This window comes from Pseudophryne corroboree, chromosome 2 (genome assembly GCF_028390025.1).
Source record: "Pseudophryne corroboree isolate aPseCor3 chromosome 2, aPseCor3.hap2, whole genome shotgun sequence".
Classification (NCBI taxonomy): Eukaryota; Metazoa; Chordata; class Amphibia; order Anura; family Myobatrachidae; genus Pseudophryne; species Pseudophryne corroboree.
Window position 1 is genome coordinate 829,740 of NC_086445.1, and position 22,464 is coordinate 852,203.

A 22,464-nucleotide genomic window follows, 5' to 3' on the forward strand; every position below is an offset into this window, starting at 1 on the left:
ATATATATAGCAGTACGGTAGGCCACGGCTGTACCTACCTCTGTGTCGTCACTCGTCCTCCATAAGTAATATAATACTATACTATCCATCCATCTACATTGTATACCTGTGGTGGCTTTTTTTTTCTTCCTACTAGTTTAGCAGTCTGCTGACAGTGTCCACCAGGTCCGTTATTATATTATACAGTATATTATATATATATATAGCAGTACGGTAGGCCACGGCTGTACCTACCTCTGTGTCGTCAGTCGTCGTCCATAAGTAATATAATACTATACTATCCATCCATCTACATTGTATACCTGTGGTGGCTTTTTTTTTCTTCATACTAGTTTAGCAGTCTGCTGACAGTGTCCACCAGGTCCGTTATTATATTATACAGTATATTATATATATATATAGCAGTACGGTAGGCCACGGCTGTACCTACCTCTGTGTCGTCAGTCGTCGTCCATAAGTAATATAATACTATACTATCCATCCATCTACATTGTATACCTGTGGTGGCTTTTTTTTCTTCATACTAGTTTAGCAGTCTGCTGACAGTGTCCACCAGGTCCGTTATAATTATACAGTATATTATATATATATATATATATAGCAGTACGGTAGGCCACGGCTGTACCTACCTCTGTGTCGTCACTCGTCCTCCATAAGTAATATAATACTATACTATCCATCCATCTACATTGTATAGCTGTGGTGGCTTTTTTTTTCTTCATACTAGTTTAGCAGTCTGCTGACAGTGTCCACCAGGTCCGTTATTATATTATACAGTATATTATATATATATAGCAGTACAGTAGGCCACGGCTGTACCTACCTCTGTGTCGTCAGTCGTCGTCCATAAGTAATATAATACTATACTATCCATCCATCTACATTGTATACCTGTGGTGGCTTTTTTTTTCTTCATACTAGTTTAGCAGTCTGCTGACAGTGTCCACCAGGTCCGTTATTATATTATACAGTATATTATATATATATATAGCAGTACGGTAGGCCACGGCTGTACCTACCTCTGTGTCGTCAGTCGTCGTCCATAAGTAATATAATACTATACTATCCATCCATCTACATTGTATACCTGTGGTGGCTTTTTTTTTCTTCATACTAGTTTAGCAGTCTGCTGACAGTGTCCACCAGGTCCGTTATTATTATACAGTATATTATATATATATATAGCAGTACGGTAGGCCACGGCTGTACCTACCTCTGTGTCGTCACTCGTCCTCCATAAGTAATATAATACTATACTATTCATCCATCTACATTGTATACCTGTGGTGGCTTTTTTTTCTTCATACTAGTTTAGCAGTCTGCTGACAGGGTCCACCAGGTCCGTTATTATATTATACAGTATATTATATATATATATAGCAGTACGGTAGGCCACGGCTGTACCTACCTCTGTGTCGTCAGTCGTCGTCTATAAGTAATATAATACTATACTATCCATCCATCTACATTGTATACCTGTGGTGGCTTTTTTTTCCTTCATACTAGTTTAGCAGTCTGCAGTCTGTGTCCACCAGGTCCGTTATTATATTATACAGTATATTATATATATATAGCAGTACGGTAGGCCACGGCTGTACCTACCTCTGTGTCATCACTCGTCCTCCATAAGTAATATAATACTATGCTATCCATCCATCTACATTGTATACCTGTGGTGGCTTTTTTTTTCTTCATACTAGTTTAGCAGTCTGCTGACAGTGTCCACCATGTCCGTTATTATTATACAGTATATTATATATATATATAGCAGTACGGTAGGCCACGGCTGTACCTACCTCTGTGTCGTCACTCGTCCTCCATAAGTAATATAATACTATACTATCCATCCATCTACATTGAATACCCGTGGTGGCTTTTTTTTTCTTCATACTAGTTTAGCAGTCTGCTGACAGTGTCCACCAGGTCCGTTATTATATTATACAGTATATTATATATATATAGCAGTACGGTAGGCCACGGCTGTACCTACCTCTGTGTCGTCAGTCGTCGTCCATAAGTAATATAATACTATACTATCCATCCATCTACATTGTATACCTGTGGTGGCTTTTTTTTCCTTCATACTAGTTTAGCAGTCTGCTGACAGTGTCCACCATGTCCGTTATTATTATACAGTATATTATATATATATATATATAGCAGTACGGTAGGCCACGACTGTACCTACCTCTGTGTCGTCACTCGTCCTCCATAAGTAATATAATACTATACTATCCATCCATCTACATTGAATACCTGTGGTGGCTTTTTTTTTCTTCATACTAGTTTAGCAGTCTGCTGACAGTGTCCACCAGGTCCGTTATTATATTATACAGTATATTATATATATATAGCAGTACGGTAGGCCACGGCTGTACCTACCTCTGTGTCGTCAGTCGTCGTCCATAAGTAATATAATACTATACTATCCATCCATCTACATTGTATACCTGTGGTGGCTTTTTTTTTCTTCATACTAGTTTAGCAGTCTGCTGACAGTGTCCATCAGGTCCGTTATTATTATACAGTATATTATATATATATATATATATAGCAGTACGGTAGGCCACGGCTGTACCTACCTCTGTGTCGTCACTCGTCCTCCATAAGTAATATAATACTATACTATCCATCCATCCATCTGCATTGTATACCTGTGGTGGCTTTTTTTTTCTTCATACTAGTTTAGCAGTCTGCTGACAGTGTCCACCAGGTCCGTTATTATATTATACAGTATATTATATATATATAGCAGTACGGTAGGCCACGGCTGTACCTACCTCTGTGTCGTCAGTCGTCGTCCATAAGTAATATAATACTATACTATCCATCCATCTACATTGTATACCTGTGGTGGCTTTTAGTTGTGCGCATTAAAATATGGAGAACAAAAATGTGGAGGTTAAAAAAATAGGGAAAGATCAAGATCCACTTCCACCTCGTGCTGAAGCTGCTGCCACTAGTCATGGCCGAGACGATGAAATGCCATCAACGTCGTCTGCCAAGGCCGATGCTCAATGTCATAGAACAGAGCATGTAAAATCCAAAACACAGTAAAAAAATGACCCAAAAATCAAAATTAAAAGCGTCTGAGGAGAAGCGTAAACTTGCCAATATGCCATTTACGACACGGAGTGGCAAGGAACGGCTGAGGCCCTGGCCTATGTTCATGGCTAGTGGTTCAGCTTCACATGAGGATGGAAGCACTCATCCTCTCGCTAGAAAAAAGAAAAGACTTAAGGTGGCAAAAGCACAGCAAAGAACTGTGCGTTCTTCGAAATCACAAATCCCCAAGGAGAGTCTAATTGTGTCGGTTGCGATGCCTGACCTTCCCAACACTGGACGGGAAGAGCTTGTGCCTTCCACCATTTGCACGACCCCTACAAGTGCTGGAAGGAGCACCCGCAGTCCAGTTCCTGATAGTCAAATTGAAGATGTCAGTGTTGAAGTACACCAGGATGAGGATATGGGTGTTGCTGGCGCTGGGGAGGAAATTGACAAGGAGGATTCTGATGGTGAGGTGGTTTGTTTAAGTCAGGCACCCGGGGAGACACCTGTTGTCCGTGGGACGAATATGGCCATTGACATGCCTGGTCAAAATACAAAAAAAATCAGCTCTTCGGTGTGGAATTATTTCAACACAAATGCGGACAACAGGTGTCAAGCCGTGTGTTGCCTTTGTCAAGCTGTAATAAGTAGGGGTAAGGACGTTAACCACCTCGGAACATCCTCCCTTATACGTCACCTGCAGCGCATTCATCATAAGTCAGTGACAAGTTCAAAAACTTTGGGCGACAGCGGAAGCAATCCACTGACCAGTAAATCCCTTCCTCTTGTAACCAAGCTCCCGCAAACCACACCACCAACTCCCTCAGTGTCAATTTCCTCCTTACCCAGGAAAGCCAATAGTCCTGCAGGCCATGTCACTGGCAAGTCTGACGAGTCCTCTACTGCCTGGGATTCCTCCGATGCATCCTTGAGTGTAACGCCTACTGCTGCTGGCGCTGCTGTTGTTGCTGCTGGGAGTCGATCGGCATCCCAGAGGGGAAGTCGGAAGACCACTTGTACTACTTCCAGTAAGCAATTGACTGTCCAACAGTCCTTTGCGAGGAAGATGAAATATCACAGCAGTCATCCTGCTGCAAAGCGGATAACTGAGGCCTTGGCAGCCTGGGCGGTGAGAAACGTGGTTCCGGTATCCATCGTTACTTCAGAGCCAACTATAGACTTGATTGAGGTACTGTGTCCCCGATACCAAATACCATCTAGGTTCCATTTCTCTAGGCAGGCGATACCGAGAATGTACACAGACCTCAGAAAAAGAGTCACCAGTGTCCTAAAAAATGCAGTTGTACCCAATGTCCACTTAACCACGGACATGTGGACAAATGGAGCAGGGCAGACTCAGGACTACATGACTGTGACAGCCCACTGGGTAGATGTATTGCCTCCCGCTGCAAGAACAGCAGCGGCGGCACCAGTAGCAGCATCTCGCAAACGCCAACTCGTTCCTAGGCAGGCTCCGCTTTGTATCACCGCTTTCCAGAATACGCACACAGCTGAAAACCTCTTACGGCAACTGAGGAAGATCATCGCAGAATGGCTTACCCCAATTGGACTCTCCGGGGGATTTGTGGCATCGGACAATGCCAGCAATATTGTGCGTGCATTACATCTGGGCAAATACCAGCACGTCCCATGTTTTGCACATACCTTGAATTTGGTGGTGCAGAATTATTTAAAAAACGAGAGGGGCGTGCAAGAGATGCTGTCGGTGGCCAGAAGAATTGCGGGCCACTTTCGGCGTACAGGCACCGCGTACAGAAGACTGGAGCACCACCAAAAACGCCTGAACCTGCCCTGCCATCATCTGAAGCAAGAGGTGGTAACGAGGTGGAATTCAACCCTCTATATGCTTCAGAGGATGGAGGAGCAGCAAAAGGCCATTCAAGCCTATACATCTGCCCACGATATAGGCAAAGGAGGTGGAATGCACCTGACTCAAGCGCAGTGGAGAATGATTTCAACGTTGTGCAAGGTTCTGCAACCTTTTGAACTTGCCACACGTGAAGTCAGTTCAGACACTGCCAGCCTGAGTCAGGTCATTCCCCTCATCAGGCTTTTGCAGAAGAAGCTGGAGACATTGAAGGAGGAGCTAAAACAGAGCGATTCCGCTAGGCATGTGGGACTTGTGGATGGAGCCCTTCATTCGCTTAACCAGGATTCACGGGTGGTCAATCTGTTGAAATCAGAGCACTACATTTTGGCCACCGTGCTCGATCCTAGATTTAAAACCTACCTTGTATCTCTCTTTCCGGCAGACACAAGTCTGCAGGGGTTCAAAGACCTGCTGGTGAGAAAATTGTCAAGTCAAGCGGAACGTGACCCGTCAACAGCTCCTCCTTCACATTCTTCCGCAACTGGGGGTGCGAGGAAAAGGCTACGAATTCCGAGCCCACCCGCTGGCGGTGATGCAGGGCAGTCTGGAGCGAGTGCTGACATCTGGTCCGGACTGAAGGACCTGCCAACGATTACTGACATGTCGTCTACTGTCACTGCATATGATTCTCTCACCATTGAAAGAATGGTGGAGGATTATATGAGTGACCGCATCCAAGTAGGCACGTCAGACAGTCCGTACGTATACTGGAAGGAAAAAGAGGCAATTTGGAGGCCCTTGCACAAACTGGCTTTATTCTACCTAAGTTGCCCTCCCTCCAGTGTGTTCTCTGAAAGAGTGTTTAGTGCCGCCGCTCACCTTGTCAGCAATCGGCGTACGAGGTTACTTCCAGAAAATGTGGAGAAGATGATGTTCATTAAAATGAATTAGAATCAATTCCTCCGTGGAGACATTCACCAGCAGCAATTGCCTCCAGAAAGTACACGGGGACCTGAGATGGTGGATTCCAGTGGGGACGAATTAATAATCTGTGAGGAGGGGGCTGTAAACAGTGAAAGGGGTGATGAATCGGACGATGATGATGAGGTGGACATCTTGCCTCTGTAGAGCCAGTTTGTGCAAGGAGAGATTGATTGCTTCTTTTTTGGTGGGGGCCCAAACCAACCAGTCATTTCAGTCACAGTCGTGTGGCAGACCCTGTCGCTGAAATGATGGGTTCGTTAAAGTGTGCATGTCCTGTTTATACAACATAAGGGTGGGTGGGAGGGCCCAAGGACAATTCCATCTTGCACCTCTTTTTTCTTTCATTTTTCTTTGCGTCATGTGCTGTTTGGGGAGTATTTTTTTGAAGGGTCATGTGCTGTTTGTGGAGTATTTTTTTGAAGGGCCATCCTGCGTGACACTGCAGTGCCACTCCTAGATGGGCCAGGTGTTTGTGTCGGCCACTAGGGTCGCTTAGCTTAGTCACACAGCTACTTCATTGCGCCTCTTTTTTTCTTAGCGTCATGTGCTGTTTGGGGAGTATTTTTTTGAAGGGCCATCCTGCGTGACACTGCAGTGCCACTCCTAGATGGGCCAGGTGTTTGTGTCGGCCACTTGGGTCGCTGAGCTTAGTCACACAGCTACCTCATTGCGCCTCTTTTTTTCTTTGCGTCATGTGCTGTTTGGGGAGTATTTTTTTGAAGGGCCATCCTGCGTGACACTGCAGTGCCACTCCTAGATGGGCCAGGTGTTTGTGTCGGCCACTAGGGTCGCTTAGCTTAGTCACACAGCTACCTCATTGCGCCTCTTTTTTTCTTTGCGTCATGTGCTGTTTGGGGAGTATTTTTTTGAAGGGCCATCCTGCGTGACACTGCAGTGCCACTCCTAGATGGGCCAGGTGTTTGTGTCGGCCACTAGGGTCGCTTAGCTTAGTCACACAGCTACCTCATTGCGCCTCTTTTTTTCTTTGCGTCATGTGCTGTTTGGGGAGAATTTTTTTGAAGGGCCATCCTGCGTGACACTGCAGTGCCACTCCTAGATGGGCCAGGTGTTTGTGTCGGCCACTTGGGTCGCTGAGCTTAGTCACACAGCTACCTCAATGCGCCTCTTTTTTTCTTAGCGTCATGTGCTGTTTGGGGAGTATTTTTTTGAAGGGCCATCCTGCGTGACACTGCAGTGCCACTCCTAGATGGGCCAGGTGTTTGTGTCGGCCACTAGGGTCGCTTAGCTTAGTCACACAGCTACCTCATTGCGCCTCTTTTTTTCTTTGCGTCATGTGCTGTTTGGGGAGTATTTTTTTGAAGGGCCATCCTGCGTGACACTGCAGTGCCACTCCTAGATGGGCCAGGTGTTTGTGTCGGCCACTTGGGTCGCTGAGCTTAGTCACACAGCTACCTCATTGCGCCTCTTTTTTTCTTTGCGTCATGTGCTGTTTGGGGAGTATTTTTTTGAAGGGCCATCCTGCGTGACACTGCAGTGCCACTCCTAGATGGGCCAGGTGTTTGTGTCGGCCACTAGGGTCGCTTAGCTTAGTCACACAGCTACCTCATTGCGCCTCTTTTTTTCTTTGCGTCATGTGCTGTTTGGGGAGTATTTTTTTGAAGGGCCATCCTGCGTGACACTGCAGTGCCACTCCTAGATGGGCCAGGTGTTTGTGTCGGCCACTAGGGTCGCTTAGCTTAGTCACACAGCTACCTCATTGCGCCTCTTTTTTTCTTTGCGTCATGTGCTGTTTGGGGAGTATTTTTTTGAAGGGCCATCCTGCGTGACACTGCAGTGCCACTCCTAGATGGGCCAGGTGTTTGTGTCGGCCACTTGGGTCGCTGAGCTTAGTCACACAGCTACCTCATTGCGCCTCTTTTTTTCTTTGCGTCATGTGCTGTTTGGGGAGTATTTTTTTGAAGGGCCATCCTGCGTGACACTGCAGTGCCACTCCTAGATGGGCCAGGTGTTTGTGTCGGCCACTAGGGTCGCTTAGCTTAGTCACACAGCTACCTCATTGCGCCTCTTTTTTTCTTTGCGTCATGTGCTGTTTGGGGAGTATTTTTTTGAAGGGCCATCCTGCGTGACACTGCAGTGCCACTCCTAGATGGGCCAGGTGTTTGTGTCGGCCACTAGGGTCGCTTAGCTTAGTCACACAGCTACCTCATTGCGCCTCTGTTTTTACTTTGCGTCATGTGCTGTTTGGGGAGTATTTTTTTGAAGGGCCATCCTGCGTGACACTGCAGTGCCACTCCTAGATGGGCCATGTGTTTGTGTCGGCCACTAGGGTCGCTTAGCTTAGTCACACAGCTACCTCATTGCGCCTCTTTTTTTCTTTGCGTCATGTGCTGTTTGGGGAGTATTTTTTTGAAGGGCCATCCTGTCTGACACTGCAGTGCCACTCCTAGATGGGTCAGGTGTTTGTGTTGGCCACTTGTGTCGCTTAGCTTAGCCATCCAGCGACCTCGGTGCAAATTTTAGGACTAAAAATAATATTGTGAGGTGTTCAGAATAGACTGAAAATGAGTGGAAATTATGGTTATTGAGGTTAATAATACTATGGGATCAAAATGACCCCCAAATTCTATGATTTAAGCTGTTTTTTAGGGTTTTTTGAAAAAAACACCCGAATCCAAAACACACCCGAATCCGACAAAAAAAAATTCGGTGAGGTTTTGCCAAAACGCGTTCGAACCCAAAACACGGCCGCGGAACCGAACCCGAAACCCGAAAAATTGCCGGTGCACATCACTATGTACTATACAGAGTGCTGCTATATATATATATATATATATATATATATATATACTGTACTATACAGAGTGCTGCTATATATATATATATATATATATATACTGTACTATACAGAGTGCTGCTATATATATATATATATATATATATATATATATACTGTACTATACAGAGTGCTTCTATATATATATATATACTGTACTATACAGAGTGCTGCTATATATATATCAGAATCAGAATCAGCTTTATTGGCCAGGTGTACTCACGTACACTAGGAATTCTTTGTGGTACAATGCATCGCCAAGCAGCAACATGGAGGAAAAAACGTAGCATACATTACAAACATTACACATATGAGTTCATACTGCACATATGCAACTGTACAGTAGACATATTATACATTTAAGACTAAAAACTAAGACTGCTTGGCAGAGCAGCACCGAGGCAGCCATCCGCGGCGCCAACTAGAACTCACACAATGCACATAATACAGAAGATTTAAGTATATACTGTACTATATAGAGTGCTGCTATATATATATATACTGTACTATACAGAGTGCTGCTATATATATATATATATATATACTGTACTATACAGAGTGCTGCTATATATATATATATATATATATACTCTGTACTATATAGAGTGCTGCTATATATATATATATATATATATATATACTGTACTATACAGAGTGCTGCTATATATATATATATATATATATATATACATACTGTACTATACAGAGTGCTGCTATATATATATACTGTACTATACAGAGTGCTGCTATATATATATATATATACACTGTACTATATAGAGTGCTGCTATATATATATACTGTACTATACAGAGTGCTGCTATATATATATATATATATATATATATATATATATTGTACTATACAGAGTGCTGATATATATATATATATATATATATATACACTGTACTATAGAGTGCTGCTATATATATATATATATATATATATATACATACTGTACTATACAGAGTGCTGCTATATATATATATACTGTACTATACAGAGTGCTGCTATATATATATATATATATATATACTGTACTATATAGAGTGCTGCTATATATATATACTGTACTATACAGAGTGCTGCTATATATATATACTGTACTATACAGAGTGCTGCTATATATATATATATATACTGTACTATATAGAGTGCTGCTATATATATACTGTACTATACAGAGTGCTGCTTTATATACCCCTGGAAGCAGAGACGTCACGGTGACGTCAGTGTGGGCGGGGCCGGTGACGTCAGGCTCAGCTGTTCCCTGTACAATGGCAGCCGGGGAGAAGGAAGCTGCGGCCTCCGGGACTGAGAGACAGAGAGCGGCCTGACAGTGAGTGACCCGGAGCGGGCGCCGCATCCCATCCCACCCCACCGCCCGGCAACCGACCCGGCCTCCCGCCTGTCCCCTCCCTCTGCAGGTCTGTCCCCTCCCGGCCTCCCCTCCCTTTGCCCGACTGTCCCCTCCCGGCCTCCCCTCCCTCTGCAGGTCTGTCCCCTCCCGGCCTCCCCTCCCTCTGCAGGTCTGTCCCCCCCCCTCCCTCTGCAGGTCTGTCCCCCCCCGGCCTCCCCTCCCTCTGCCTGACTGTCCCGCCCGGCCTCCCCTCCCTCTGCAGGTCTGTCCCCTCCCGGCCTCCCCTCCCTCTGCAGGTCTGTCCCCCCCTCCCTCTGCAGGTCTGTCCCCCCCTCCCTCTGCAGGTCTGTCCCCCCCTCCCTCTGCAGGTCTGTCCCCGCCCGGCCTCCCCTCCCTCTGCAGGTCTGTCCCCTCTGCCTGACTGTCCCCTCCCGGCCTCCCCTCCCTCTGCCTGACTGTCCCCTCCCTCTGCCTGACTGTCCCCTCCCGGCCTCCCCTCCCTCTGCCTGACTGTCCCCTCCCGGCCTCCCCTCCCTCTGCCCGACTGTCCCCTCCCAGCTTCCCCTCCCTCTGCAGGTCTGTCCCCTCCCGGCCTCCCCTCCCTCTGCTTGACTGTTCCCTCCCAGCCTCCCCTACCCTCCCTGTGCCTGACGGTGCCCTCCTGGCCTCCCCTCCCTCTTCCTGACTTTGCCCTCCTGGCCTCCCCTCCCTCTGCCTGACTGTCCTCTCTCGGCCTCCCCACCCTCTGCCTGACTGTGCCGTCTCTGCCTCCCCTCCCTCTGCCTGACTGTGCCCTCCCGGCCTCCCTTTCCCCTGCCAGACTGTTGCCTCCCCTCCCTCTGCAGGTTCTGTCCCCTTCCGGCCTCCCCTCCATCTGTAGGTCCCATCCCCTACCGGCCGTCTGCAGGTCCCGTCCCTTTGCCTGTCTGACCCCTCTCAACCTGCCCTCCCTTTGCCTGCCTTTTCCCTCCACACAGCCCTTCCCTCTGCCTGCCTGTCCCCTCATGACTTCCTGTTGCCCCTCCCCCCACTGCTTCCCTGTTCCCTCTCAGCCTCCCCCCTCACTTCTTCCCTGTCGCCTCCCCCCTCACTGCTTCCCTGTCTCCTCTCAGCCTCCCCTCCCTCTGCTTCCCTGTTGCCTCCCCCCTCACTGCTTCCCTGTCCCCTCCTGGCCTCCCTTCCCTCTGCCCGCCTGTCCCCTCCCGGCCTCCCCGCCCTCTGCAGGCCTGTCCCCTCCTGGCCTCCCCTCCCTCTGCCCGACTGTCCCCTCCCGGCCTCCCCTCCCTCTGCTGGTCTGTCCCCTCCCGGCCTCCCCTCCGCATCCCTGTTGCCTCCCCCCTCACTGCTTCCCTGTCCCCTCCCGGCCTCCCTTCCCTCTGCCCGCCTGTCTCCTCCTGGCCTTCCCCCTCACTGCTTCCCTGTCTCCTCTCAGCCTCCCCTCCCTCTGCTTCCCTGTTGCCTCCCCCCTCACTGCTTCCCTGTCCCCTCCCGGCCTCTCTTCCCTCTGCCCACCTGTCCCCTCCAGGCCACCCCTCCCCTCTGCATCCCTGTTGCCTCCCCCCTCACTGCTTTCCTTTCCCCTCCCGGCCGTTCGCAGGTCCCGTCCCTTTGCCTTTCTGACCCCTCTCAACCTGCCCTCCCTTTGCCTACCTTTTCCCTCCACACAGCCCTTCCCTCTGCCCGCCTGTCCCCTCATGACTTCCTGTTGCCCCCTCCACTGCTTCCCTGTCCCCTCCTGGCCTCCCTTTCCTCTGCCCACCTGTCCCCTCCCAGCTCTTCCTCCTCATTGATGTGTTGTACATGGTTTATGTTTCAGCTATTAGTTTGGCGCCTCCTTGGTGTAACCATGGCGAGCCCCGTGGTGCGTCAGATTGACAAGCAGTTCCTCGTCTGCAGCATCTGCTTGGAGCGGTACCACATTCCCAAGGTCCTCCCGTGTCTTCACACGTTCTGCGAGAGGTGAGACTTCTGTATCAGACGTTGCCTATTACTGCCGGGTAGAAGGTTCTAGCGAGGCGTGTTTCCATATTAAAGTCATTAAACACGACGAGAATCAGCGGCAGCCGCCTGAGAACGTTTGTGCGCTGTGCCGGAGTCCGGATCCCTCCTGTGATGGTAATCGGTTACAATAGAGCAGAATGGAGAGGATAAGGGTCTGTTGTCCTATAGAGTGTAAGCCTGCGAGCAGGACTCTCCAACTTCTCTGAGTAGTCGCTGTGTTCCCGATAGTAACGCACAGCGGCATCTGCTGGCACTGCGTAAATGTTAGTAGAGGGGAGCGCCCGCTGCGGACAGCCTGGGCCGTGGAGCAACACGAGAGTGTCCGGCTTTGTGTGTCCCTATGAGAATAGAATGTGTAGATGGTGATGAACCATTGGAGATGTCTACACCAACCACTTTCTCCTCCTCCAGGTGTCTGCAGAGCTATATACCCCCTCAGAGCCTGACTCTCTCCTGCCCGGTGTGCCGCCAGACCTCCATCCTGCCCGAACGTGGGGTCTCGGCTCTGCAGAATAACTTCTTCATCACAAACCTAATGGAGGTTCTGCAGCGGAGCCCTGAGAGTGGGCGACAAGAGCAGAACGTGCTGCCGAGTGAGGGCCACACACCTGCAACACCGCTGTCCTGTCCAAACCACCAGGGAAAGGTCAGTACCAGTTCTAGGCCTCCTGTAATGAAGGTTGGTGTCCACCCCGTAACTGTGCACTCATGTTTCTCCTGTAGACCATGGAGTATTACTGTGGCCCCTGTGAGACAGCCATGTGTGTAGAGTGCACAGAGGGAGAGCACCGGGAACATTGTACTGTGCCCCTGAGAGACGTTCTAGAGCAGCACAAAGCGTCACTGCGCATCCAGCTGGACAGCATCAAGGGCAGGTATAGTGGAGCAGCGTGTGCCACGTAGGGTGGCGGGGCTCTGAGGCTGGTCAGTGGCATGAGGATAGAGGGTAGGGCTGAGGATGGAAGGTGGCAGGGGTCTGTGGCTGGATGGTGGCATGGGGCTGTAGAGTGGCATGAGGCTGCGGCTAGAGAGTAGCATGGGGATGTGGCTGGAGGGTGGCATAGGACTGAGGCTGGAGGGTGGCAGGGGCCTGGCTAGAGGGTGGCATAGGATGGAGGGTGGCAGGGGTCTATGGCTGGAGGGTGACTGGAGGAAGGCATAGGTCTGAGGCTGGTGGGTGGCATAGGACTGAGGGTGGCAGGGGTCTGGCTGGAGGGTGGTATAGGATGGAGGGTGGCAAGGGTCTGAGGCGTGGCAGGGGTCTGAGGCGTGGCAGGGGTCTATGGCTGGAGGGTGGCAGGTGTCTATGGCTGGAGGGTGGCATAGGACTGAGGCTGGCAGGGTTTGATGGCTGGAGGGTGGTATAGGATAGAGGGTGGCAGGGGTCGGAGGCTGGAGGGTGGCAGGGGTCTATGGTTGGAGGGTAGCATAGGACGGAGGGTGGCAAGGGTCTATGGCTGGAGGGTAGCATAGGACGGAGGGTGGCAGGGGTCTATGGCTGGAGGGTAGCATGGAACTGAGGCTGGAGGGTGGCATAGGACTGAGGGTAGCATAGGACACAGGCTGTAGAGTGGCAGGGGTCTATGGCTGGAGGATGGCAGAGGTCTGAAGCTAGAGGGTGGCAGGGGTCTCAGGGTGGCAAGGGTCTGAGGCTGGAGGGTGGTATAGGATAGAGGGTGGCAAGGGTCGGAGGGTGGCAGGGGTCGGAGGCTGGAGGGTGGCAGGGGTCTATGGCTGGAGGGTAGCATAGGACGGAGGGTGGCAGGGGTCTATGGCTGGAGGGTAGCATAGGATGGAGGGTGGCAGGGGTCTATTGCTGGAGGGTAGCATGGAACTGAGGCTGGAGGGTGGCATAGGACTGAGGGTAGCATAGGACACAGGCTGTAGAGTGGCAGGGGTCTATGGCTGGAGGATGGCAGAGGTCTGAAGCTGGAGGGTGGCAGGGGTCTGAGGGTGGCAAGGGTCTGAGGCTGGAGGGTGGCAGGGTCTGAGGGTGGCAAGGGTCGGAGGGTGGCAGGGTCTGAGGCATGGCAGGGTCTGAGGCTGGTGGGTGGCAGGGGTCTATGGCTGGAGGGTGGTATAGGATAGAGGGTTGCAAGGGTCGGAGGGTGGCAGGGGTCTAAGGCTGGAGGGTGGCAGGGGTCTATGGCTGGAGGGTAGCATAGGACGGAGGGTGGCAGGGGTCTGGCTGGAGGGTGGTATAGGATGAGGGTGGCAGGGGTCTATGGCTGGAGGGTAGCATAGGACGGAGGGTGGTAGGGGTCTATGGCTGGAGGGTAGCATGGAACTGAGGCTGGAGGGTGGCATAGGACTGAGAGTAGCATAGGACACAGGCTGTAGAGTGGCAGGGGTCTATGGCTGGAGGATGGCAGAGGTCTGAAGCTGGAGGGTGGCAGGGGTCTGAGGCTGGAGGGTGGCAGGGGTCTATGGCTGGAGGGTAGCATAGGACGGAGGGTGGCAGGGGTCTATGGCTGGAGGGTAGCATAGGATGGAGGGTGGCAGGGGTCCATGGCTGGAGGGTAGCATGGAACTGAGGCTGGAGGGTGGCATAGGACACAGGCTGTAGAGTGGCAGGGGTCTATGGCTGGAGGGTGGCAGGGGTCTGAGGCTGGAGGGTGGCAGGGTCAGGCATGGCAGGGGTCTGAGGCTGGTGGGTGGCAGGGGTCTATGGCTGGAGGGTGGCAGGGGTCTGAGGCGTGGCAGGGGTCTGAGGCTGGTGGATGGCAGGGGTCTATGGCTGGAGGGTGGCATAGGACGGAGGGTGGCAGGGGTCTATGGCTGGAGGGTGGCAGGAGTCTATGGCTGGAGGGTGGCAGGGGTCTATGGCTGAAGGGTGGCAGGGGTCTATGGCTGGAGGGTGGCAGGGGTCTATGGCTGGAGGGTGGCAGGGGACTATGGCTGGAGGGTGGCAGGAGTCTATGGCTGGAGGGTGGCAGGAGTCTATGGCTGGAGGGTGGCAGGGGTCTATGGCTGGAGGGTAGCATGGAACTGAGGCTGGAGGACACAGGAGGACACAGGCTGGAGGGTGGCAGGGGTCTATGGCTGGAGGGTGGCAGGGGTCTGAAGCTGGAGGGTGGCAGGGGTCTGAGGCTGGAGGGTGGCAGGGTCAGGCATGGCAGGGGTCTGAGGCTGGTGGGTGGCAGGGGTCTATGGCTGGAGGGTGGCAGGGGTATGAGGCGTGGCAGGGGTCTGAGGCTGGTGGATGGCAGGGGTCTATGGCTGGAGGGTGGCATAGGACGGAGGGTGGCAGGGGTCTATGGCTGGAGGGTGGCAGGAGTCTATGGCTGGAGGGTGGCAGGGGTCTATGGCTGAAGGGTGGCAGGGGTCTATGGCAGGGTGGCAGGGGTCTATGGCTGGAGGGTGGCAGGGGTCTATGGCTGGAGGGTGGCAGGAGTCTATGGCTGGAGGGTGGCAGGAGTCTATGGCTGGAGGGTGGCAGGAGTCTATGGCTGGAGGGTGGCAGGGGTCTATGGCTGGAGGGTGGCAGGGGTCTATGAGACTGTCGGGTGTATAAGACCTCCATATAATGCCTGTAAGGTAAATATCTGAGGAATAACCGCTCAGACCAGAGCTGCTGTTCCTGCTTCATGTTGTAGCGTATGCCATCCATCCCTGGCTCCATATTATTCCCATTTCTCATTCCTCCGTCTGGAGAACACTGCTCACTCTTCCCCTCTATACTCTGCACCTGTGGGGCCCGGGACATGCAGGGGTTTGTGCTGGTGGGGACTACAGACCGCTGTAGCTAAACGTAAACTGCGCTCAGTGCTGTCTGGAGAAAGTGGCTGAGCTGACCTCAGAGTTTCCCAGCCTTCCCCAATACACTCACAATGTGCCTGCACTCCTAGATACACTCACAATATGCCTGCACTCCTCCGCAGACCCAAGAGTTTCCCAGCGTCCCCCACTACACTCACAATGTGCCTGCACTCCTCCACTGACCTCAGAGTTTCCCAGCTTCCCCCAATACACTCACAATGTGCCTACACTCCTAGATACACTCACAATGTGCCTACACTCCTAGATAAACTCACAATATGCCTGCACTCCTCCGCTGACCCAAGAGTTTCCCAGCTTCCCCCAATACACTCACAATGTGCCTACACTCCTAGATACACTCACAATGTGCCTACACTCTTAGATACACTCACAATGTGCCTACACTCCTAGATACACTCACAATGTGCCTACACTCCTAGATACACTCACAATGTGCCTGCACTCCTCCGCTGACCTCAGTTTCCCAGCTTCCCCCAATACTCTCACAATGGGGTATATTTACTAAGGTCCCGATTTTGACCGAGATGCCGTTTTTTCTTCAAAGTGTCATCTCGGTAATTTACTAAGCAAAAATCACGGCAGTGATGAGGGCATTCGTAATATTTTGGAAGTCCTAGGAAAAAATCACGAATCAATACACCATCGGTCAAATACGCCTGCAATTTGGTAGAAATCGGTCATTTACTAAAAAGTGCAAAACACAAACACTGCCGACAATAGCCAAACACTGCCGTGCTGAAATACAAATCGTGAAAAAGTGCTAAAAAAAACCAGACCTGCTTTTTTATCCCGTGTTTGTATAGGCATGCACGGATCCATGAGATCCGTGCATGTTTTTCAGTGGGAAGGGGGTGAAATGTTATAAATTTTCAAAAAAAAATTGCGTGGGGTCCCCCCTCCTAAACCAAACCAGCCTCGGGCTCTTTGAGCCAATCCTGGTTGCAGAAATATGGGGAAAAAATGGACAGGGGTTCCCCCATATTTAAGCAACCAGCATCGGGCTCTGCGCCTGGTCCTGGTTCCAAAAATACGGGGGACAAAAAGAGTAGGGGTCCCCCGTATTTTTGAAACCAGCATCGGGCTCCACTAGCTGGACAGATAATGCCACAGCCGGGGGTCACTTTTATACAGTGCCTTGCGGCATTGGCATCAAATATCCAACTAGTCACCCCTGGCCGGGGTACCCTGGGGGAGTGGGGACCCCTTCAATCAAGGGGTCCCCCGCCTCAGCCACCCAAGGGCCAGGGGTGAAGCCCGAGGCTGTCCCCCACCCCCATCCAATGGGCTGCGGATGGGGGGCTGATAGCCTTTGATCAAAGTGAATGATATTGTTTTTAGTAGCAGTACTATAAGTCCCAGTAAGCCTCCCCCGCAAGCTGGTACTTGGAGAACCACAAGTACCAGCATGCGGCGGAAAAACGGGCCCGCTGGTACCTGTAGTACTACTACTAAAAAAATACCCCAATAAAGACAACACACACACACACCTTGAAAGTATAACTTTAATACATCCATCCACACCTCCATATACACATACTTACCTTATGTTCCCACGCAGGTCGGTCCTCTTCTCCAGTAGAATCCATGGTGTACCTGTAGAAAAAATTATACTCACATAATCCATGGTTGAAGGCTCCTCTTCTTGTAATCCTTTTGTAATCCACGTACTTGAAAAAAATAAAAAAACGGACACCCGACCACGAACTGAAAGGGGACCCATGTTTTCACATGGGACCCCTTTCCCCGAATGCCAGAAACCCACTCTGACTGATGTCTAAGTGGGTTTCTTCAGCCAATCAGGGAGCGCCACGTTGTGGCACCCTCCTGATCGGCTGTGTGCTCCTGTACTGTCTGACAGGCGGCACACGGCAGTGTTACAATGTAGCGCCTATGCGCTCCATTGTAACCAATGGTGGGAACTTTCAGGTCAGCGGTTGACCGAAAGTGACCTCACCGCTACAGGGGGCAGTGATTAGCTGTGTCCTACACATGGGCAATGTCCAGGAGATATAACATTACCCTGTATAAGACGTCTGCTCCTTCTCCCAGAATCCCCCAGCTGACCTCCGCCATTGACCTGGTGGGTGAGATCAGCCGGCAGCTGAGCGAGAGGAAGAATGCCGCCGTCAACGAGATCTGCTCAGCCTTTGAGGAATTAGAAAAAGCTCTGCAGCACAGGAAGAACTCACTGCTCCAGGACCTGGAGGCCATCTCCGCCAGCAAGCAGGAGGTAGGTGTCTCCGCCAGCAAGCAGGAGGTAGGTGTCTCCGCCAGCAAGCAGGAGGTAGGTGTCTCCGCCAGCGAGCAGGAGGTAGGTGTCTCCGCCAGTGAGTAGAAGGTGGGTGTAGCTCTGCCAGCGAGCAAGTGGTGGGTGTGGCTCTGCCAGCGAGCAGGAGGTAGGTGGCTCTGCCGGCAAGCAGGAGGTAGGTGTCTCTGCCGGCAAGCAGGAGGTAGGTGGCTCTGCCAGCGAGCAGGAGGTAGGTGTGGCTCTGCCAGCGAGCAGGAGGTAGGTGTGGCTCTGCCAGCGAGCAGGAGGTAGGTGTGGCTCTGCCAGCGAGCAGGAGGTAGGTGGGGGTCTGCCAGCGAGCAGGAGGTAGGTGGGGGTCTGCCAGCGAGCAGGAGGTAGGTGTGGCTCTGCCCACGAGCAGGAGGTAGGTGTGGCTCTGCCAGCGAGCAGGAGGTGGGTGTCTCTGCCAGGAGGTGGGTGTGACTCTGCCAGCGAGCAGGAGGTCTCTCTGTGCCAGCCAGCAGCAGCAGGTGGGTGTTTCGCTTTCTGTCAGTGAATAAGTGTCTGCTACAGAATCAAGCAAGATAACACTATACAGTGCATCCGGAAAGTATTCACAGCGCTTCACTTTTTCCACATTGTGTTATGTTACAGCCTTATTCCAAAATGGAATAAGCACAAGCCCCATATCTATTAAGACTTCCTCAGCGGTACCCATTATACAATGCAATGGGGTACCATGCCTACCTTAAATACTATCCTCTAATAGGAGCTGTGCAGTCTTTGTAATTTATACTGTTGATCCTAATAAATGACAGGATGTAAAGTAAGTTACCCTCTCCCCTCCTTTGCATTCTACCCCTGATGAAGTCATGACAGGGAAGGCGCCCATGTCTAGATGAAACGCATTAGATTGGCGTAAGGTTGTATTATTGACAGTCCTAAGAGCAAGACTTTCTCTCAAAAACACCTTGAAAATTCAGATGAGTTTTTAAAAAAACAATTCTTGCTTCTCACCTACAGTATGTAACACATAGCTTCTGCTTCTTATATGACACCTATTAACACATTATCCTCTGACTGGTGTGGGGCCTTGGGGCGGTTGGCTTGTGCTGACTTGGGGGATCATGTGCCCTGTACTTCAACCTTAGTGTTAGGGACCTACCAACATGAGGTGACTTTGCCGCGGTTGGTCGGCCCATATATTTTTGGCCAAAAATTATTCTAAGCACCCTAATTTTGCTATATGTCATATTGCGGAAATTCTTATAATTATTCTGACTAGCAGTGCTTAGTACAAAGACTCTGCTTCCCACCAAGGCCCTGACTGTGTGGATTTTCTATGTTCTACCCATGCTTGCGTGGATTTACTCAGAGGGCTCTGGTTTCCTCCCACATAGTGTATATGTAATCATGTGATAGGTGTATATAGATTGTGGGCAGAGACTCATTTGGTTGACCGCATATTCTCTGTAACGAGCTTCAGGATCTGTCTGCACTTTGTAGGTAATACATGTATGCTTACATATAATATATTGCATTATAGCCATGCGTTAGGCCTCCAAGATCCTCGTTTCAATAAAGCTTCTCTTTAGTGAGTACATTGGTCATGAAGACGTAACTCCTTTCTTCATCTTCAGTTGTGATCTGAGCCTTTGTCTCTTTGTCTTCCTCTCCGTCAGGTTCTACAAGCTCAGCTGTCGTCTCTGAGGCAAGGCCTAGATAACATGGAGAGCAGCGTGCGTTTTACCGAGCAAGCTCTTGGTCATGGTTCGGAAACAGAAGTCCTCTTGGTCAGGAAGCAGATGAGCGAGAGACTGAATGAGCTGGGTTCCCGTGACTTCCATCTGCACCCCCAGCAGAACCCACAGCTGGAATTCCGAGTGGAGACAGAAGGGCTTCGTCGCTCCCTGCAGAACCTGGGGGCTCTTCTTACCACTAGTGCTGTGGCCCATGCATCCGTCGCTACGGGAGAGGGCCTGCGCCAAGCCCTGGTGGGACACCAAACATCTGTCACTGTCACCACTAAAGACAAAGACGGAGAATTAGTCAAAACTGGCAATGCCACCCTAAAGGCGCAACTGACGACTCCAGATGGGGCAACGCTGGACGGGGAGGTGACTGATAATAAGAATGGGACTTACGAGGTCCTCTACACTCCACGTCATGAAGGTGAACACCACCTCTCTCTACGGCTGTATGGCCAGCCTCTACGTGGAAGCCCGTACAGGGTGAGAGCGGTAAAGCCTGGAGACGTACCAGCCTCGCCTGAGGATGTGAAGCGCAGGGTAAAGTCTCCTAGCGGGGGTCACATAAGACAAAAGGCGGTGAGGAGGCCATCCAGTATGTACAGCACCAACAAGAAGAAGGAAAACCCCATAGAAGATGAGATGATCCTCAGAGTTGGTGAGTCAGGAGCTGGAAGTTTACTTTATCACACATGGAGAGCCCCTAAAGGAATATATTGTAAGAAGTAGGAGGTCCGCATGTGATCTGGAGAGGTCTGTGTCTGCTGGGGCCTGGGCTAAAATCTCAGCTGCCACACATGGATCAGAGGTGACTTTAGGTTGGACGTTCCTAGTGACAAATCTGGCCTGTCCTATTGGGCTTAGGCCCTAGGTTTGGGGAAGAACACCGGCTGAGGGACATGGGTTATGGGGAGAATTTGGGTAGGAGTACAGGGGTGACATTGAGTAGTAGTAGTTGCTGAATTCTGCCTCTGAAATGACGGGATGGAAAATACAGAACTGGTCTATGTATCATTAAGGTCAGTGACCTACTAAAGATGACCCACATTATTCTGGGTGACGCCCAAAAAATAGGTGTAATTATCATCAGATTTTTGTTGCATATTTATAGCTGTGAGATGTATAATGCCTGTAGTATATAGTATATGTTATGTTACATGATTTAGGAATTACTCACCTTTACGTGATCCCAGTATGCAGATGGCATGTGTTTAATTTGCTGGCTGTTGGGATCCCAGCGGTCAGGATACCAACGCCAGAATGCCGCCAGCCGGACTCCCGGCACACAATGGCTATTCCCACTCGTGGGTGTCCACGACAACCATAGATCCTGTGGCGAGCGCAGCCAGCCTGCAAGGGGCCTCTTAGCGTTCGCCCCGCGGCCGGCATTCTGGCGGGCGTGATGCCGCTGTCGGGATAATAACAGCTGGCATCTCGTCCGCCGGTAATACATAGCATACCCATGCAGAAAACCTATTGTTATGAAACTGAGTAAGTAACAACATCCATCAATCTAAAAATGTCCGATTAAAACTCCTGGAGGATGTAGATCAGTCTTACACACTTGTACCGTAGTCCTGCACACTGCACATAGCCCCGGTCACTGGCGCTCTCTCCTCAGCGGCTGCTGGGAGCAGACGGTTTCGGGGAGTGTTTGGCTTCTGGTGAATACGCTTCTGGTGGTCACCGTGCTCCTGACGCAGGTTCCAGGTATCTCACTAGGTGACAGAGGATTGGGGTGACTATGTTAGTAGAGTTCGGACGTATTCGCCGATCCAGTAATGGGACTGTACTGTTGTTTCGGCAGCAGATAGCCTCAACTTCTCATGACGTGTCCTTTTTAGGGTCCCGCGGGCGCGAAAAAGGCGAATTCTCCAACCTCCAGGGCATCTCTGCGTCCAGTAACAATCGCATCGTGGTGGCTGATAGTAACAATCAGTGCATACAGGTAATGTTGTGTCTTTCTGTCTGCTGCCTGGCTCACCACGGATCCTCGCGTCACCTCTTCTCTTAGGATTCTCGCTGTTCCTCTGGTGTTGTCTCCGCTGCAGGTCTTCTCTAATGAGGGGCAGTTTAAGCTGCGTTTTGGGGTCCGAGGGAGATCGCCGGGGCAGTTGCAGCGCCCCACCGGTGTGACAGTGGACATGAACGGTGACATCATCGTGGCAGATTATGACAATCGTTGGGTCAGCATCTTCTCTCCAGAGGGCAAGTTCAAGGTAGTTGAGGAACGCAGAGCTTTGTGACCACTCATAGGAGAAGTCATTCTCTCTGTGTCCCATCGCCCATTCTTGTTACAGGCTCCATGTTTTCTAAGTCTCTCTCTCTCGTTCTTCCTGTGCTTCTAGAACAAAGTGGGTGTTGGACGTCTAATGGGCCCCAAGGGAGTGGCCGTAGACCGTAATGGGCATCTCATCGTGGTGGATAACAAGTCCTGTTGCATCTTCATCTTCCAGTCCAATGGAAAATTAGTTGGGAGATTTGGGGGTCGGGGTCCAGGAGACAAGCACCAAGCAGGAAGCCTGGATGGTAATTAGCAGCTGGTGCGGATGACAATGGACGGAACGTATTCAGTATTGGGAGAAGGACATTCCTATAGAAAGACTAGCCATTGGATGGGGTCTGGGGAAAGGGTGTGCGAGACTAGGCTGTGGGTGGAGTCTGTAAGGGTGTGCAAGATTAGGCAATTGG

The 22,464-nt window shown here is 50.7% G+C and overlaps 1 protein-coding gene across 1 annotated transcript in view; it reads left to right on the forward strand.

Annotated features, from left to right (window-relative positions):
- The first annotated feature begins 9,889 nt into the window (after nt 1-9,889).
- TRIM3 (tripartite motif containing 3) overlaps nt 9,890-22,464 on the forward strand; it is a 33,567-nt gene continuing 20,992 nt past the window's right edge. Inside the window, exons 1-9 of the mRNA XM_063950774.1 lie at nt 9,890-9,996; nt 11,834-11,976; nt 12,430-12,664; nt 12,742-12,893; nt 17,848-18,028; nt 19,708-20,431; nt 21,618-21,721; nt 21,825-21,992; nt 22,122-22,302. Of these exons, the coding sequence (XP_063806844.1) occupies nt 11,864-11,976; nt 12,430-12,664; nt 12,742-12,893; nt 17,848-18,028; nt 19,708-20,431; nt 21,618-21,721; nt 21,825-21,992; nt 22,122-22,302 (1,858 nt within the window). The 5' untranslated portion in view covers nt 9,890-9,996; nt 11,834-11,863. The remainder of the gene's footprint in view (nt 9,997-11,833; nt 11,977-12,429; nt 12,665-12,741; nt 12,894-17,847; nt 18,029-19,707; nt 20,432-21,617; nt 21,722-21,824; nt 21,993-22,121; nt 22,303-22,464) is intronic.